Source organism: Vigna umbellata, chromosome 5 (genome assembly GCF_029865625.1).
Source record: "Vigna umbellata cultivar VRB3 chromosome 5, Vumbellata_1.0, whole genome shotgun sequence".
Taxonomy (NCBI): domain Eukaryota; kingdom Viridiplantae; phylum Streptophyta; class Magnoliopsida; order Fabales; family Fabaceae; genus Vigna; species Vigna umbellata.
Genome location: NC_142169.1, coordinates 21756989 through 21775291, shown reverse-complemented (window position 1 = coordinate 21775291; position 18303 = coordinate 21756989). Strand labels below are relative to the sequence as shown.

Sequence of the window (18303 nt, the reverse complement as noted above, 5' to 3'; positions counted from 1 at the left end):
GGAAGGAGGTTAACTTAATAAAAAAGAGTTAGCTTAACTTTATATCTTCTATAAATATTGAATATTATTAATTCAACTGTTAGTTTGAGAATTCAATGCTATATGATTTAAAGATTATTTCATGTTTTATCAATTAATTTTATTTTAGTGTATGGTATACTTTTTAAAATATAACATGGGTCAGAACTGCTGGGTGCTCATGTTACAGCTTGGGTGGCCTTGGCCACCCTATTTTTTTTCTTTTCAATTAACTTATTTAATGTTGATAATATTTTAATATTAATATTTTTTATTTATTATGGTCTAATTTTATATTTTTTTATTTATTATGTATCTATGTGTTGTTAAACTTTTTTTTAAATAAAACATTTTCTTTTCTGGTTTTACAAAATTATTTTATTTTCATTTTTAGTCTTTAATTTACAGATAATTATTACTTTCTCTTTTTGATACAGGATTTAAGTTTCATTTATCCTTTATGGTGTTTTAATATATTAATGTAATTAATATTTTGGAGCATATAATTACAAGTGTTTTTATGAAATTTTATTCTCTCGCGCGCCCATATTCATAAATGTAATTAATATTTTGGTCTCCCGTTTGGTTCTGGCTAGGTCCTCGGTTACAAGATTATACACATGTCACACTAATTTTTGTAGAATTTGTCACGTGTAATTATAAAAAAGGTTATTAAGTGATAAGGAGAGATCATTCGAATAAAAAAAATGCACTAAGACCAAGTAAAAAATAAGAAAGGAGAATAACCCTTTTAGAATTATTCAAGGAACAACTTTATTCTTCTTGTTTAACTAACTTACAATTAGATTTGTTAAATTTATGCTAAAAAACTTGGCGATCACATTAATCCTTTTGTTAATAAGAGTATATAATTAAGACATCTCATTATCTTTAATTAAAATAATTTAAACGATAGTTATATAATAAAATACAGATTCTCTCTATAATTTCATATTTTTACTAAAAGCGTCTCAGTATAATTATATACACAGCAATTGTGACCAAATTTCCAAGAGAAAGGGAAGTAAATTTTGAGTGAAGTGTTTGAATGAACACGGTAACCATTGGAACACATTTTACTAGTTTGTGTTATAATTCTCGCATAAATTTAGGGTATCCATAGAATCCAGCAGAGCATGTGAGTGAGATTTTCTTTTCAATCAATTCATCATTGTTGACTGCTAGTTTATCTCACCCATGTCCATTCTTCTGTCTTTTTTTCTTCCTCATACATGAATATGACCCAACCAAACAGGTGTCTATATCATACATGTGAACAGAACAATCATAGTAATTTCATTATGATGTCGTTGAATTTTCGTTTAGCATTTTCAATGAATGTTTGAATATGTTTATTAATCTCATGGTTAAAATCAATCAGGGTGTTCTTAAGGGAGGTTTTGTTATTGGACGAGATTTAGAAAAAGTAAAGTTTTCTTTTTTAGCTTGTGGATTCTTTTGTTTGTGAGATATAGTTGAAATGCTGAGGAGTTACTTAGGGAGGATCTCCATCCGTCTAATAAAGAAGAACTTTAAATAATATTAATAGTGAATAAAAAGAATTCAGACAACATTATTTTTATGTTTGTATATAATTGTTTCGGTTTTTTGTGCGCTTGCAGGGGTGGAGAATGTGAAATTATATTGAGTCTGGATAATAGAGTGGATGAATTTAGGAAAAGAGAGGAAAATGGAGGGTATGGTAAAGATGGTGGTGATACACGCTCATGATGTAGTGATGAGGAGCCTGGTGATAGGCGAAGGGATGACAATGAAAATGTAATAAGAGAACTATGAGACAGAAATACCTATGGAATTGCTTGACAAATTTCTATTCTCTTCTTTCTTTCCTATTTCTTTTTACGTGTATAATGATGTGTAAAAAATTAAATGGTATGGTAGGAATGCCGTTAAATAGTTCATAAAGTTTTTAATCCTGTTTCGTATTAAACCCACAAATTTCTAAATTTAAGAAACTAAATTAATTTCAAATTTCAAATATGAACTAATTTCATTTTTTTTAAATTAAGGAATAAAAAACATATCTAACTCTTATTTAAACTTATAGGAGAACAATTAGTTTTTTTTAAAAATAAACCAGTTTGATATGATTGACATGTATATATTGTTTTATTTTAGGCTTAATAGCCTTTTTGTTCCAAATTTCGTTGGATAATGTGAATTTAGTTCCTTTTTTTTAAAAGTGTTTGAAATGGGTCCTCATATTTAAATTTTGAGTCAAATTAGTCTCTTCTGTTAAATATAACTAAACGAAGTTAATGGGTGATGATATGACCGTAGTTAATGGTTAAGTGTCATAATTTACTTGTGTGCGTGCTGACGTGTTTCTTAATTACAGAAAATAGGTCGGCCTGGTGGGTGGTCGATCTGTTAGTTGGCCACTCGGTCTGGTGGTTGGTCGACTTGGTGGGTGGTCGGTCGACCTGGTGGGTGGTCGACCACTCGGTCTGGTGCCTGAATGAAGGTCAATGTTTATGCTTTATTGACTTTGTTTTTATACAACTTGCTTTATACAATTTGATTTCGTTTCTGAATATCGTACGATCTCCTAGCACCACCGGGCCGACCACCCACTAGGCTGACCGACCACCGGATTGTGTCGCCGACCACCCACGAGGCTGACCGACCACCAGACCGAGTGGCCGACCACCCACCAGGTCGACCGACCACCAGACCGAGTGGTCGACCACCCACCAGACCGACCTATCTTCTATAATTAAGGAGCACATCAGCACGCATAAAACAATTTATTGACACGTTTCCAATAACTGGTGCCAGATCATCAACACATTAACTCCATTTCGTTATACTTAACGGAAGGGACAAATTTGGCGCAAATTTTTATAAATGTGGACATATTTCAAACACTTTTAAAAATGAGAACTGAATTGACATTATCCAACAAAACTGGGGACCAAAGAGGTTATTAAGCCTCTATTTTATTGTTTAAAGGTAACGACTATAATGTATATAAAAAAGATTGACATTTATAAACAATCATTATATGTTTATGTCTTGAATGGTTGTAGTTATTGGTAATGTGAAAATAAACGTATTTTCAATTATTATTAATGAAGTGTTATGAAGATTTCAAAACAACATGATATTTGGGCCACTTCATTTTACCAAAACACATTGAATGTATGTTATTTAAATCTTTTGCTTCATACTTCTATTCTCAAATTCATTTAAGCACTTTGACAAGTGTATCATTTTCTTTGTTTGCATTCTTTAGTCGTCATCCCTACTTTGTTGAACTTAGGTATACCTTTTTCATCAAATTTTTGTTTTCTGATTCATCTTATAACGGTAGTGTCCTTATTAGTAGGATGTCATAGACATTGAAGAAAAGTTCTTCTTCAAAAGTTATTGGTTCTTTTTCCTTAAAAGGAGACATTGTGGAGAAAATATCTCCTTTTCATGCTTCCATTGTTGTAATGGTTTTGCCTGTCTATCCTCATGCATAGTTGGTCATTGTAAAGGCTAACCTTGTAAAGGTTAACCTAAGATGTGAGTCATCCCATGAAACCAATGAAACGACCTGATTAAGTAGCATTAAATATAGGTTTAATACATCATTTAGTCCCTAGTTTTGGGCTTTTTGTTCAAAGTCGTCCTACCTTTTAAAAAAGTCCAGTAAGACCTCATATTTCGTTAAAAACGTTTTAAAATAGTTATTTTGGCTTATGGCGTTTAAAACATAACGGTGCAGTTGCCTCCTTGGTGAAAACTTAATGATATGTACAGTTTTTTATTGTGTGGCAATGTGAGGTGAATTGAGTTGGCAAGGTACGTGGAAATGTTAAAAAGTTGAAGTTATTAAGTAAAAGAAAAAGGTTAGAGTTTGTGCAAAATCATGTGTAAAATCATAAGCCTCAATTCCAATTTTCAAAATCAGAATCTCAATTCACAATTCACAAAATCATGTGCAAAATCAGAAACCCTAATTGCTAATTCGCAATTCACAAAAAATCAGAAACCCCATCTCTCTCCCAACATTTCGGCAACCATCACCCTATCGTTGTCTTCTTCACCTCAAACACCCACAACCAGAAAAAACTCATTCAAAGAGGAGGAAGAACGTTGAACAATAATTGAGAAAAAGGGCTGGTGGTAACATTGGTGGAGTTCCTGGCCAATGTTCAGGTGTAGGTGTTCATGTAATGTGAAGGTGAAGCTCAATATTTACGTTTAGGGGTTTATATGTAATGTTAAATTTAGTTTTCCATTTGGTAAAAAAATGTGCAATATGGTCTCCTTTTCAATTTAAAATTGTGTACTTTGGTCTCAAATGGATATCAACGAAAAACACATGAAAGATATCTGGCTTAGTTTCCACCTCCAATCCACCATCTTTGTCCACCTCCACTCCACCATCCACATGCTCTCCACCATTAGTTTCCACCACTTTGTCCACCTCCACTCCACCATCCACTTCCTCTCCACCATTACTTTCCACCTCCACTCCACCCTCTATTTCCACCTCAAACCCTAACCCCCAAATCCAACAACAAGAACATCAAGTAAGTAGGCTAGGGTTAGCAACACTCACCTCACGTACGTACGTTCTTCAAATTTCATCTTCAAGGAATCACCACGCCACAATGACTACAAGACCAATTTCACCAGATTGTTAAACCTAGAAATCGCGATAGGATTCTTAGATAAGGGTAATTTGATTTAACTCATTTCGTTAAACCTAACTAAAGCCATTATATTTTATTTTTAAATTTACACATTCAAATATATCATATGTGCCACGTATTGTAAAAACTTTACACCTCATTCAGTTTTGGCCACGAAGGCAACTGCACGTTATGTTTTTAACGCTATAAGCCAAAAGGATCATTTTGAACATTTTTTAACGAAATATGGGGCTTAACTGAACTTTTTTAAAACGTAGGATGACTTTGAACAAAAACCCCAAAACTAGGAATCAAATGATGTATTAAACCTTAAATATAAATGAAAACATAGATTTCCTCCTGGAGTTTATGTGTATTTAGGGGTAAGGTTTGCTTCTTATGCATCTTCGTGTATGTTAAAATACTCTATCAAGAGTTTTCTCAAGCTTTTTAGTATATGTAGTAATATCGGTGCTTGGCTCATAGTGATAATGAAAATAAGCTCTCATTAAACGATATCAATTTACCTTTGAATACTTTTTAAAGAACTTAATATCTTTACCCCTTTATTAAAGTTTGAATATAAGATGTTGGTTGTGATTCCTAGTAAATTTCATTCGAATAGTTAAGCTCTTTGAAAGCCTTCCTAATCTTATGCTAATTCCTTTATATATTTTTAGAGTAAACAAATTCATGTTCTTTTACTAACTCAAACACAAATTCATGCTAATCCCTCACATACACTTCCCCTCCCACCTTCCCGCCGCATGTGACCTTCACCACGCATTGCACCATTTCCCTCGTCAGTGACCTTCACCATGCACTACACCCTTTCCCTCGCCATCTCCGCTGTGTACAACACCTCCATCTCCCGTGTCAGCTGGTGTTACCGCGCCAATACCGCCCTACGCACGTAGCAGTGAAGGAAAGTCATTGTAATAAGATAGTGGGGAGGTGTAGGATATTTTTGGAATAAAAGAAAATAGTGAGAATGTGCAGGAGCACTTGGCGTGGTGGAGGGAGCAACACCCTTTTTTTTATAATCAATGTTTTATATTTTGTAAATATTATGGAAAAAGAGTTTGATTATATTCAACTTTGTCCTAAGGTTAAGGATTTTGCTTTAGAGAAAAAAATTCCATATGCCCATCAAAGAAAAAGAAGGGTGATGTTTCATTATTGAATTCAAAGACATAAAATATCGAGAAAACACTGTTAGGATGCAATAAAAGATTTCTATACAATTTTATATGAGTATTCTTCGAATCTATCTCTGTTTTGATGGAGAATTTCCATATTGACTAGGTACAATATTGATACTATTTGATTTTTTTTTTTAACTAAGTACATGGAGGAGGATGAGTATGTACATATATGTTATGTTTATGTTCTAATACCCCTGTTCATTTAAATTACTAAAATATCCATAATTTATATATATATATATATATATATATATATATATATATATATATATATATATATATATATATATATATATATATATATATATATATATATATATATATATATATATATATATATATATATATATATATATATATATATATATATATCGTAGTTTCATTTTGCTACACGTTTTTTCCTCATTTCTTCTAATTTTCTGACTTTTTTATATCCATAAATTCCACTCACATCTTCATGTTCTTTCCCTCTTATTATAATTGCACATTTTTCTTATTACAATTACACATTTTTTTTCTTTGCATAGTTAGGTTCAAATATTGTATTATGAATTTCAGTAAATCAAACGATTTTTACTTTCCATATTTGATTATTTTTACTCATTTTTGTATTTTTATTTATTGTTTATTTATTTTTACACATGAGAATGTTTCTCTCTTTCTTAATTTTAAATACTTAATGACATAAACCCTTGATTTACTATATAATTTTAAAAAAAACTTATCTTTATTCTCTTTCATCATTGATATTTGCTTCATTTGTATAGAACTTTTTGTTTCTCTCAAAATATTTTCAATATCTCTTAACAATTCAACCAATTTGATATTTAGAAAGTTTTCTCATATCTATAATATACTTTTTATTTTATAATACCCTTAATTATTTTTTTTCCTTTGTACAATTTTGTTCAATGATGTGTGAAATTGTTTTTAGAACACACATTAGATAATTTTTACTTTTTTTTCATATTTTTATTTGTTATTTTTTTATCATGCAGAAAATTATTTTAATAATGTTTTATATAATTATTTTTATTTTCTAACTCATTTTCATAAATGTAATTTTACTATTGTAATTTTATGAAAAAGTTTATATACTATAATATAATTTTTGTTTTATTTTCTCTCTCAATATTTCATGAACCTTTTCTCCTTTCTCTCACTCTTCATCTTTTTCCCATTCTGTTTCTCTTCACCACCTTTTTCACTTTTCCCACTAAAAACAAAATACTAATTAAGTTTAATATAAAATAAAGAACACTGAAGTAAATTATTTATAAAATAAAATTGATAAGTTGGATTTGGGTATTACAAGACTTAGCATATCCTCATATCTTAAAGTTAGAAATGGAGAGCAGTTGTTGAGAAGTATAGACAAAAATTAACAAAAACCTCTTTAAGTGTGCTGAATACAGACAAATGTTCCTTCACGAGCTCAATCCAACAGAAAAAACTGAATACCTAACCTGCATTCTTTCTCACTGGTTCACATGGACGGTTAACACTTCCCACCCTTTTCTATGCATAAAAAATCCTACCCCATTCTAAAAACTCCACAACTTTATTCATTAATTCATTTTATAACTTAACTAATTTAATATAAAATATCAAAACTATCATTTTCAAAAATTATGAAATATTCTCCATTCTTTTAATGTGGGAACCAAATCAAAATTGTTTATTCCAAAATCTACCTTTTAAAGAAAAAACATCGACACAGTTAAATTAACCTAACATAATCAAAGCAATGATTTTTTTTACTAGCGGTGATAAAAAGCGACCACATAGTATCACCAATGACATACTAAGACCAAGACATCTCTATCCACTGCAAAAAAACGCCACATTTTCACGAGATTTGTTTGATATGTGATGTGATTCAAGGGCTGAAAAGGATTGCTAGAAAATGTGAAGGACACTTCTCAAAAAACCAGAAAAAAAACTGCTACAACTTGAAGATCAAAGGGTGAAAAAGAAAATACAGGAAATGAATAAACCAGTTCACGGGAATGGTATTGTTACTGAAAAGGATTCTCATAGTGGCAGGTCTATATAAAGGACAAGACAGAGAAAGGGTGAGAGGTTAGTGTACGGTGTTTCCTAGTTCTTGTGTCACACTCTCAGTTAGTTACTCTGAGACTGCATTGGGAAATCACATGGGGATGCACATGTGAGGTGGCAACATGTCATTTTCACTCTAACCATTCACATGAAAGAACTGCATCAGCCCCTAGTTTTAATTTGTAGTAAGATTCAGCAATTATTCACCATGCTTTCTTTCTTTCTTTTCATTTTGTTTAACATATCAGCCCCTAGTTTATAGGTTTTGGCTCCTCTTTGTGAACTAACTCACCAGCACTAAAAGGGTCTTTTCTGATCTTTCACCCCTTTTCTTCATTTGTCACGAGTTCATCCACATTTTCGGTTGTCATTTTATGGCAATTATTGTACTTATGAAGGAATGACTGAAAATGCATGTTTAGCAAAAGGGTTGCTTACAGAAAGTATTTTTCTTTCAGAATGCTGCTAATTAAAGTAACTGTTTCACCAAAATAAACTCAAACATACGTGCACTTAATTTACTAGGATTTGCTAGCCTGTTTGTGCATTCATTTGAGAAATTACAGGGTTTGCTAAACTACTAGTAGTGTGTTCGGTTTCAAGGTGACAATTAAAACCACACTGAACATGTTTTGTTCATCTGTTTTAAAGCATTGTGTCAGAATGTCTAAAGTTATTCAGTATCATGCTGATAATTCATTTTTTTCTTGCACAATTTTAATGTCAGAGAGTAACTTCAAGACTATCATGATTTTTTTGATGTGATCTTTCACATTTTCTAATATGCACAACCTTTAAAAGAAGGAAATCATACGTATATGTGTCTACTCATAAATGATTCAACTAGCAAAATGGATGGCGTGGAAAGGGTAGGGAATGATGAGCTTGTAATTGTGTTTGACTAAGCAGAGTATGCAATTGTCTTTTTCGCAAAACAAAGGTCGGAGTGTTGCTTTTGCCATCTAAAACAAAAAGATAATTTTATTACATTTAGTGCCTCATTTCATCTATAAAATGGACTCAAAATCTCATTTGTCACTACTAGTTTCTGAATACCTCACTATTTCTTCTTCTCTCAGTTTCTTTGTGTGAGGTCCATTTTGAACAATGGGAAGAAAGCTAAGCATCGTTGTGCTCTTCTTTGTTCAAATGCTGCTTCTTCTTGTACAAAACCATGTAAGCCAAAGCAAATCCTATAGTTCTGTTTCTCATTTTCTGAAAACTCCAACCTCAGCTTTAGCAGTCTTACTCTGTTACTTTTAAGCTATGCATTGTTACTCCCACCTGAAATTCTTTAACTTTTTGCTCACAATAGTACACTTCATTGTTTCTAGATGAAGTTAGCTTATGGTCATGCCGTTCTTGATTTAGTTTGTTAGTCTTGTTTATTCTGACCTGAGATGGCAACAAAGTAGAAAATGATCGAGTTTAAGGAATGGAATTATGTGCAAGTGCAGTAGCTATAACTATAAGTAATAAACAATACAATGTTGTTTCTTTAAGTCCTTTGTTGATTAATTTGCTCTTCTATCATTAGATTTCTCCAGCATGCTTTTTCATAACGTTTGGCTTTGATGCATAGTTTGTGTAAATCATCATACACGATTTCTTTACTGTGTATAAACAACTTTTTCTTTTGTTGAAGGTGTTTCTGCATTATAGACTATGCTAATTATATTTATGTGACACACTCTGATAATTATGCTTTCAGGCAGAGATTGTTGTGTCCACGGTTGAAGCTCCAGCTCCACAACCTCACAAGAACACCACCCACTTTGCTCCACCTCCTCAGCCTAACAAAAACACCACACACTTTCCCAATGTGAGTTCTTCTTCTTCTTCTTTTGCTATAATATGAGAATTTCTGTTTCCGATTTATGAAAGGATTAATCACATCACTCTTATATCTTATGGCAATATCAACTTACTTAGAGTCACGAAATCTTTCCTTTGTGAAACTCTTTCAAATCAGTTACAACATTGTATCACAAGTAAATGGAAGGAACTTTTTTACTATCATTTAATTAAGAGGTTCTCATCAGACTAAAAGTATATCAATATTTTTGGCTTCCACACATTAATTTCCATGGAAATTATACCCTTGAGCTTTAAATCTTCATTTCTAAAACAGTTAACTTCACATCTTAGTGATTGCATGAGTGACCCACATGTTGATCTTTATTCCAACAAGTTTCTCAATTCCCTTTTATGTTAACTTATTGTTTGTGAGTTGCAGCGTGGAATCACTGAAGGCAGTCTTAAACCACAAGGTAATACTAAATTACTGACAACAGAGGACAAGTTATGTTGTTAAAATTGCTTCCATCACAAATTCATAACTACTAGTTTAAAATAAGAGAATTGATCAGTGAAGTTATACAAGGTTCTGCAAGTTAATTCACTTGCTGCATTCATCAGTTTAACACTTCTCTACCAAGTATAATTTCTTGGATTGACATAAATTTTCAGCACTTATTTCTTCTCCCTTTTCTCTCTCTCTCTCTCTCTCTCTTTTTCCATTTTTTTCTTGTGTATTTGTTTTTGGAAAGTGATGATATTTCTTGAATGCAAAAAACTGCAGAATGTGGACCACGTTGCACAGCTAGATGTTCAAATACGCAATACAAGAAACCGTGTCTGTTTTTCTGCCAGAAGTGCTGTGCCAAGTGCTTGTGTGTGCCTCCTGGAACTTATGGCAACAAGCAGGTTTGCCCTTGCTACAACAACTGGAAGACCAAAAGAGGAGGACCCAAATGCCCCTGAAGCTTCAAATTTCATCAATTAACTGTGTTTCTGGTTTAGAGGCTTCACTACTTTCTTTTAAACAAAAAGGCTGTGTTTGATAGATTAGCTTAAACTGTTGTTTGGACATTTTAGAATGCAGAACAAAGTTTCAGTGTCTTGATGCCTTTGTAGTTAGTTGCTGCCACAATTTCATGTATTTATGTAGCTACCACATTACCTTAATTTAATAATGTTTGTCTTTGTGCTTTGTTCTGCCTCATTCTGCCTCAGCGAATAAGACAGAACACCTTCTGCATTGAATTTGTAGTCAAATTCCTTGCTAGAAATAGGTATACAAGACACAAGAAACATACCCTATGCAAATGTGTGTCTTCTGGTTACGAAAATTTAAGTAGAATGTTATTCCTTAGCATTATTATACAGAACGTTGTTAGTTAAAAAACATATATTTATTGCGTTATGCTTATTCTGTATTATTCACGCGTGAAGAATGTCTAGACAAACTTGCTTATCTATAGCTCGTTTAACGAAGGCCAAGCCTCCACTATATTATAGTTTCTGTAAAGAGTTGTTTACAATATATATACATATATTCTCAATCTGTAATGATAAAGGTGTTAAAGATGGCTTTTTCACTTTTTATACATTTTAATTAATGTATAGCAACCACGTTAATTAAATATTTTTATAGGAAAATTAGTCTGCTTAATCCAGTATATTTCCTTTTTAGTGTAATATAGTATACAAATTTTAATTTTTTTAATTTTATTTGAACTTCATTAATGATTGAGATAATTCAAAATTATTTGTAATAATTTTCAGGTGTGTTTATTAAATGAAAGATAACATGTGTAATATCCGTGAAGAAAGCCTTTATTATTTAGATTTTACTTTACAAATTTAAAATTCTTAATGTTAATCCTTTCTTTATTAAAGAGGTTAATCTTTTTTATTTATTAAATGCATATGATAATTACTGATTGTTAAATGCATATGATAATTACTGATTGTTAAATGCATATGATAATTACTGATTCTATTAATATTAACCATTAGTATTAATAGAATTTAAATAAAGTTAATAAAATTAAGGTTGAATTAGTTATTGGTTTCCTGATACAAAAAATGTAGGTTGGTCCTCCAATTTTTTTTAATCTTAATTTGATTTGGATGAAAAGTTGATGTAATTAAGTTGTTTTCATGAGTACAATATAAACAATATTAAAAATAGTATATGTGTCAATTTGTATTTTTACAATTCCTTTTCCAAATATTTTTTACTTTTTTTTAGAAAAAAATTCCACATTTAGATTAAAATTTAAACTCTATACAAAAATAGAAATAAAATAATCATATAAACAAATTATAAATAATTTAAACCAAAATGATAAATGAAACACAATTTTATAACAAAAAAAGCCGGTTCCTAGGCTAAAACTTGTTATGATATTGATAAATATATTAAATTACACAAGTAATAAAGTGAAAAGTTACTCGTATCCATTTTAATTTTTATATAAATGTTATATTGATATTTTTATTAAAATTTATATTTTTATTAAATATTTATAAAATTATTTTAAAATCAATCTAATTATATTATTAGAATATAAATATTATATTTATATTTGATTTTTACTATACAAAGAATTTTCCTTCTCATTTTAAATTAACTTTAATCTTATTTTGTTTACCAGTCTAATTCTATTTTTAAAATTAGAAGAATTCATTAATTTTAAACTAACTCTAATCCTATTTTTTTACATGTAACCAAAATCAAACATAAATTATATTCTACTAATATAATTAGACTTAATTTAAAAATAATTTTATAAATGTTTAATAAAAATGTGAGTTTTAATAAAAATATGAATATAACATTTATATAAAAATTAAATTATGTCTCAATTTGGAGAGAGAAAAAATTATTTCATTTTAAAAATAGTTAGAACCGAATTGAATCAAAATAAAAAATAAAAAGACAAAATTGAATCAAAATAACAAATATAGGAATAGAATGGAATATAAGATAATGACACATGACATTAGCTCTAACAAATGACACTAATACTAATATTAACACTAACACGTAACACTGACACTGCTACATGACATTATGTTGATTTGACACGTGAATGATTTTTTTTAATTAAAAAAATAAAAAATAAAAAATAAAAAAAATTAAAATAATAATAAAAATTAAAAAAAAATTACCATTTGACACATGACACTGTTCATATCCATTAATCATTTAAACGTCAATAAAAAATACTAATTTAACCAAAATTAAAACTATTGAATACGAAAAAAAACACATTCAACCAACTCAAGGAGAATAAAAACCAAAATAATATTTAAACTTTTTATTTTTTTTTATGATCAATGGCTTATTTAAAACTCAATATCTTAAATTTTGTCATATAGACATGCTTGAACAGAGAGATTTTATAAACTAGACCTTAAACTTATCCCAATAAAGGAGATGTGCTATTACTTTTAAAAATTAATTTAAATATTTAAGATGGAATAATTAATATGTTTAATTCTTAAGTTGATTTGAGCCTCTCATATAAACACGAGTCACCCTAGTTTCTTTAATTATACGGTCTAATACATAACTATGAAAACGCAAATAGTTTTATATTATCAATAAAAAATATTTCAAAAATATTTTTAATATCTCATTATAAAAATAATAAATTTATGATAAATATAACAATTTTTAATAGAATGATATAAAAATTATATTTTACACAACTTTTATCAGAACCAGTAAAATCAAATATCAGAACCAGTAAAATCCAAACACGTGTCGTTAGTGGAATTCACGTGTCAAGAGGAAGGCTTGACACTCAGGTGAAGAACGTCAGGTGTCAAGAAACGAGATCTGAAATCAGATAGTGGGATGCAGGTGTCAGCAGAAGAGCGGAAGCTCGTTTTACATGGGAAGAAAAATGATTTTTCTGAAACCTCCTTCCCACTCTCTCTACATGCACCATTTTTCTTCCAAAAATTTGATCTTTCATTTTCTCCTTCTTCTCTCTAGAAACTTTCCCTTCTCTCTACTGTAACTCATCTTTCTCTTCTCCGATCATCATTCAGAGACCGTAGAAGCGTTCCCGGCGTCGTAAGCTTCATTTTGAACCGAACAACTTCGAGTTCTGAAACTGGTAAGTTCCTTTCCCTTAGCCGTTCTTCTTTTGTTACATGCAAACCAAGTTCTGGTTGCATGCAGGGGTGTAGTCTAAGTTATTTTTTGATTTTTATGTTGTTCGATTTAATTGGAAGAGTTAAGTGATCGTTGAGGGTAGAAAGATTGTAGTCGGACGAACCAAAAACCTACTCTTAGGACGTTCAATCACGTATCCAGGTAAGGGAAACTTATTTAATTTAATTTGTATGCTGTTGAAATGTTTGAACGTTCGTTTAGTTGATTGAATGATTTTGATGCATGATGACTGATGTGATTGGGTTGAATGAACGTTCGTTGAGTTACTAAAATTAAAGTGAAGCATGAGTATTGTGATATTTGACTATATGATATATGATGGTTGCCCTGTCTGATGGATGAAAAATATGAAACTTATATGATATGGATTGTATGAAGTATGAAAGTTGATTATAATATAAATGTATAAAGTTATGAAACTATATGTTAAGAAATGAGTTTGAAAATAAACAAGTCTGGTATGAAATTTCTCATATAAAAGTGTACGTTCGTTACTGAACGGTCATTGACCGTTCGGTTTTCTTAATGAACCTAGTTGAAACAGGATTCTTTCATTTGGAGAGAATTCCAGTTGAGGATGAGCGTCCTCGGGTGGTAATACTATGCCTAAGCGTTCGGCCAAGTACAGTTGTATCTGGGCATCCTGTGATAAACTCAATTTATATATATATATATATATATATATATATATATATATATATATAATGGTATATTTCCGTTGTTCGTAAACACTAGTTCGATAGTATCCTATTATATTTATCAAGTCCTTTATTATAAGTTTAGTAGTGCTCGGTCTTACACCTAGCGCTCGTACTGAGTAGTGCTCGGTCTTACACCAAGCGCTCGTACTGAGTAGTGCTCGGTCTTACACCAAGCGCTCGTACTCGTGTCTTGTATAATCCATCTTGATGAAAATAGCGTTCGTTTAACTTCAATAGAATTTTCTTCTCTACCGTGCTCGGTCATTTACTGATATTCGGATTTCTTGATGTAAATTCAAATAAGCTAAATATTCATAAACGTTCGGTTTCTTCATGAGAATTCTTCTAAGTATTATTATTGGAATATCTTGAAGTGTCTGTATCGATTGGTTCCAGAGTCGTAGCCTTTGGCGAGGTCTTTTTAGCGTTCGGTCAGAGTTATCAAGAGTCGGTTCATATAATTGATTCACTTTGTAATGAACGTTCGGTTCATTCGTTCCTTGCTATATCTATTACACTCGGTTTCTCTCTCAAACCGACCGTAAACCTCTCGATTTTATTCTATTTTGGAATTGGAGACCTATCTGTCTCGTCTCAAGTGTTCGTCCTTGTTCTGAGTGAGGATTTACGTTCGGTCTGGTGTCTTTATAAATTTTTGATCGAAGAGGAAATTGAAATGGTTGAAAGTGAAAGATGCTGGCAGTTCATCCTGATGTTTCGTGAGTACTCGTCCTCACGTAGAGGAGGGTAGGTCATGTGTGGAAACGACAGGAGGTCCCGTCCTTAGGGGTACTTTGGACGAATAGGATTAACCTCGGGTGGCAGCTGATGAGAGTATTCCAGTTACTACATCACCCGGGTGCACGAACGCCTGTAACTACACAGATTTCATATAGTCCGGACAGTCAGTCTAGTACTAGGCTTCGTATGATATGTATGATGAAATGAACTTTGCTTTGTTGGATTGTTTGGAATGTATGTTTATGCATGAATTAAATTACACAAGCTTACCCTGCGTTTCCTGTCGTGTCTGGTTTTGTACGTCTGTGCTTGTCATTGCAATGATCATCCGTGTGGATGTGAGCAGAAGGAGTCGAGCGGCTGGAAAAGGCGCTGGAAGAAGAAAATTTGGAAGAAATCGAAGTCAAGACCGAAGAGTAGGACGTCCGATCAATAGTCTAGTTCTAGTAAGGTGGACGTTCGCCCACCCTCCCTTTTGTTTAAGTATGAACGATCGGTGTTGTTATTTTGTAAACCGGTCGGATAGTTTTGGGTAGTGAGGTACGACTTGAATTTGTAACTCTTTCTGTAAGGCCGTTCGGCCATGAGCATACGCTCGACTTTAGTGTAAAACTAATCTGGATTATTATTAATGTAATTATTCTATCATATGGTTCATTGCTGTATTTTTGGGATGTTACAACTTTTGTAACACAGCCAATTGTAATAATTACCTCATTGAATATTCGTCGACAATAAGTGTTTGGTGAGGTACCATGCGTTATTAAAACGCAAACTATTTGGACTTTTTAATGCATGATAAGTAGACAGACACCATGATAATTGGAAAGGTAGCTTCACCTTTCACCTCATCCTTTACTTTACAAAAGTTGGTTTTGTTAGGTGCCACATTACTTGGTTAATGTTTCTAATTTCTAACTACCCATAGCCCATCATCAAAGCATGCAAGATATCTTTTGTCACAACTCATGGTCCTTATTCATTCTTTCTCCTATTTCAATCATCACCACAAATTTTCTTACTTTAGAAAAGTAATCACACACTACTAATATTTTTTTTCGAACATTACGAAGTCATTCCTTAGCAAGCTCGATGAATAATTTAATGAAAAAAAATCAAGTGATTAGGTTTGATAAGCCAACTAGATTATATTTTCTTCTAGTAAACTGTGTTCTTTATTTAGCAAAGAAGCATATTCTTTTATAGGACATTGCGGTATATTATATTTGGATGCTAATGTCCTTTGCTACAAAAGAATCTCACTGAAGAAGGCTTTTTACAAATTCGTTTCTCTCCAAAAAAAAGACAAAACAATGTGGTTGGTACGTGGCTTCAAGTACTAACACGTGCATCCTAACATATGAATAATAAAACAGTTTAATTACTTTGTTGGTAGAAATTTTTAAGCTCGTGGCGGCATATTCGTGGCATATTCGCATGATGTTCCAGAAGTAACCGTCTGCGTCTATTGTACGCCTTGAGTTTAGGCATAGGCATGTTCTCACATCTTTCATTTTTATTTTTATTTTTTCCTTTTCTAAAGGTTGCAAACTTTGAATTTGAACATATGATTTGATGTGATGCACATTTTCAGAAGAGATGGTTAAAGAAAACCACCATTGACTCTTACACTATTAAACTTAATTCCACGTTTGTAGCATGTTGACTAACAAACTTTGACACATTCATGATTCATGGCGTTTGTACCCAATTTTCTAGATTCATGTTTCCTTTTCCTTTGGTCTAAGAAAACAAACCTGTAAATTGTAATGGAGCATGATTGAGTCCTCCAAGCAAGCCTAGAAAGAACTGAAAACAATTTTACAAGCTTCAATTTTTTCGCTTTCACTTTATGCAAAACCCAATTCTATAATAAATTCATCGAATTCTGTAAAGGGGTGTTGACATATAAAACAAGCTTGATAAACTTTTATTGATTTTCATAAGTATAAGAAGAACCATTCAGTGTGTAATTAAACTGACTCAAATGATCTCTAGAACAGAGAATTGATCAAAGGGTAAAAACTAAAAGCTTAACAGAAAAGAGGGATTAGTCCATTCAATGATAGTTTTACAGTTTCCTAACAGAGACATGAAAAGATCATTCAGTTTCCTTCCTCTTTTCCTTAAACTGAGTGGAAAAAGATGCAGCATGATTCGTTCGGTGGATCTCACTGAAATAAGATACATCAACAAGTGATGAGTAGAATGATGTGGTATGATACATGCAGCCAGATTCGCCTTGCTGATGGTGATGAAGTGAATTGTAGAAGAATTCAAGAAGAGTCAGAGGCATTTTGTTGTCGATCTTCTTCAGTCATCCAAAGCAGCCAAGAAAGAGGGTCTGAGGCGAATTTGGAGACGTTGTTGTGAACAGCAACAAGAGATTGGTTGTTCTGAGTGTAAACAAGAGCAGAAGTAGAAGAAGGGGTGAGATTGGTCCTAGGTTGTTGTTGTTGTTGAGTGTGATCTTGAGGATTAGGGTTCTGGAGAGGAAGAACAGTGGGTTTGGGAGAAGCTTGTTGTGGTTGTGGACGAGGGTACAAGAGATCAGTGGGGAAGAAGTTGTATTGTTGAAGGCCAGCCATGGAAAAACTGTTTGTATTGATCCAAAAGAGAGAGAATGAGAAGTGACAGAAAATGGAAGAGAAAAGCTTATGAATATCTATGTTTCTTAGAGCAATTTGTTGGTTGGATTTGGTATTTATAGAGAGAGTGATGTCAAAATTTTTGTATTGGTGACTTGGGAATCAAGGGGAGTTTTCTTGGAGAAGGTGTTAAAATAATTCTTATTACTTTTTGTTTTCTTGCCTAATGTTACTTTTCAGCTATGTTTACTATCACTTAATGTTGCTGTTTTTTTTTTCTATGTAACTTGGATCTGTAAGGTTTGCTTTACTTTTATGAAAAATAAGTTAACTTTATTGACATATTAATTTTTGTATATTTTATCTGTT

At 31.7% G+C, this 18303-nt stretch overlaps 2 protein-coding genes across 3 annotated transcripts; one reads left to right on the top strand and one right to left on the bottom strand.

Annotated features, from left to right (window-relative positions):
* Positions 1 to 8851: 8851 nt before the first annotated feature.
* LOC124832428 (gibberellin-regulated protein 6-like) lies at positions 8852 to 10922 on the top strand. Of its 2 annotated transcripts, XM_088092208.1 has the most exons (5): positions 8852 to 8870; positions 9010 to 9106; positions 9642 to 9752; positions 10167 to 10200; positions 10512 to 10922. In XM_088092208.1, exons 2-5 carry the CDS (start codon positions 9038 to 9040, stop codon positions 10691 to 10693), a joined length of 396 nt encoding a protein of 131 aa, XP_087948334.1. In that variant the 5' UTR covers positions 8852 to 8870; positions 9010 to 9037; the 3' UTR covers positions 10694 to 10922. The 2 variants fall into 2 exon arrangements, with proteins under 2 accessions (XP_087948334.1, XP_047162585.1); XM_047306629.2 differs by lacking the exon at positions 8852 to 8870 and having other exon boundaries at positions 8949 to 9106.
* Positions 10923 to 17253: 6331 nt separating this feature from the next.
* On the bottom strand, positions 17254 to 18029 carry LOC124835296 (uncharacterized). The gene has a single exon (XM_047310198.2). The coding sequence runs from the start codon at positions 17932 to 17934 to the stop codon at positions 17623 to 17625; it is 312 nt and encodes a 103-aa protein (XP_047166154.1). The 5' UTR covers positions 17935 to 18029; the 3' UTR covers positions 17254 to 17622.
* Positions 18030 to 18303: the final 274 nt, after the last annotated feature.

Excerpts from the sequence above, each read along its gene's own strand:
- LOC124832428 (XM_088092208.1), top strand. The coding sequence starts at position 9,038 with ATGGGAAGAAAGCTAAGCATCGTTGTGCTCTTCTTTGTTCAAATGCTG. Across the intron at positions 9,107-9,641 it reads TTCTTCTTGTACAAAACCAT|GCAGAGATTGTTGTGTCCAC; the intron begins GTAAGCCAAAGC and ends TTATGCTTTCAG. Across the intron at positions 9,753-10,166 it reads ACACCACACACTTTCCCAAT|CGTGGAATCACTGAAGGCAG; the intron begins GTGAGTTCTTCT and ends TGTGAGTTGCAG.
- LOC124835296 (XM_047310198.2), bottom strand. The coding sequence starts at position 17,934 with ATGGCTGGCCTTCAACAATACAACTTCTTCCCCACTGATCTCTTGTAC.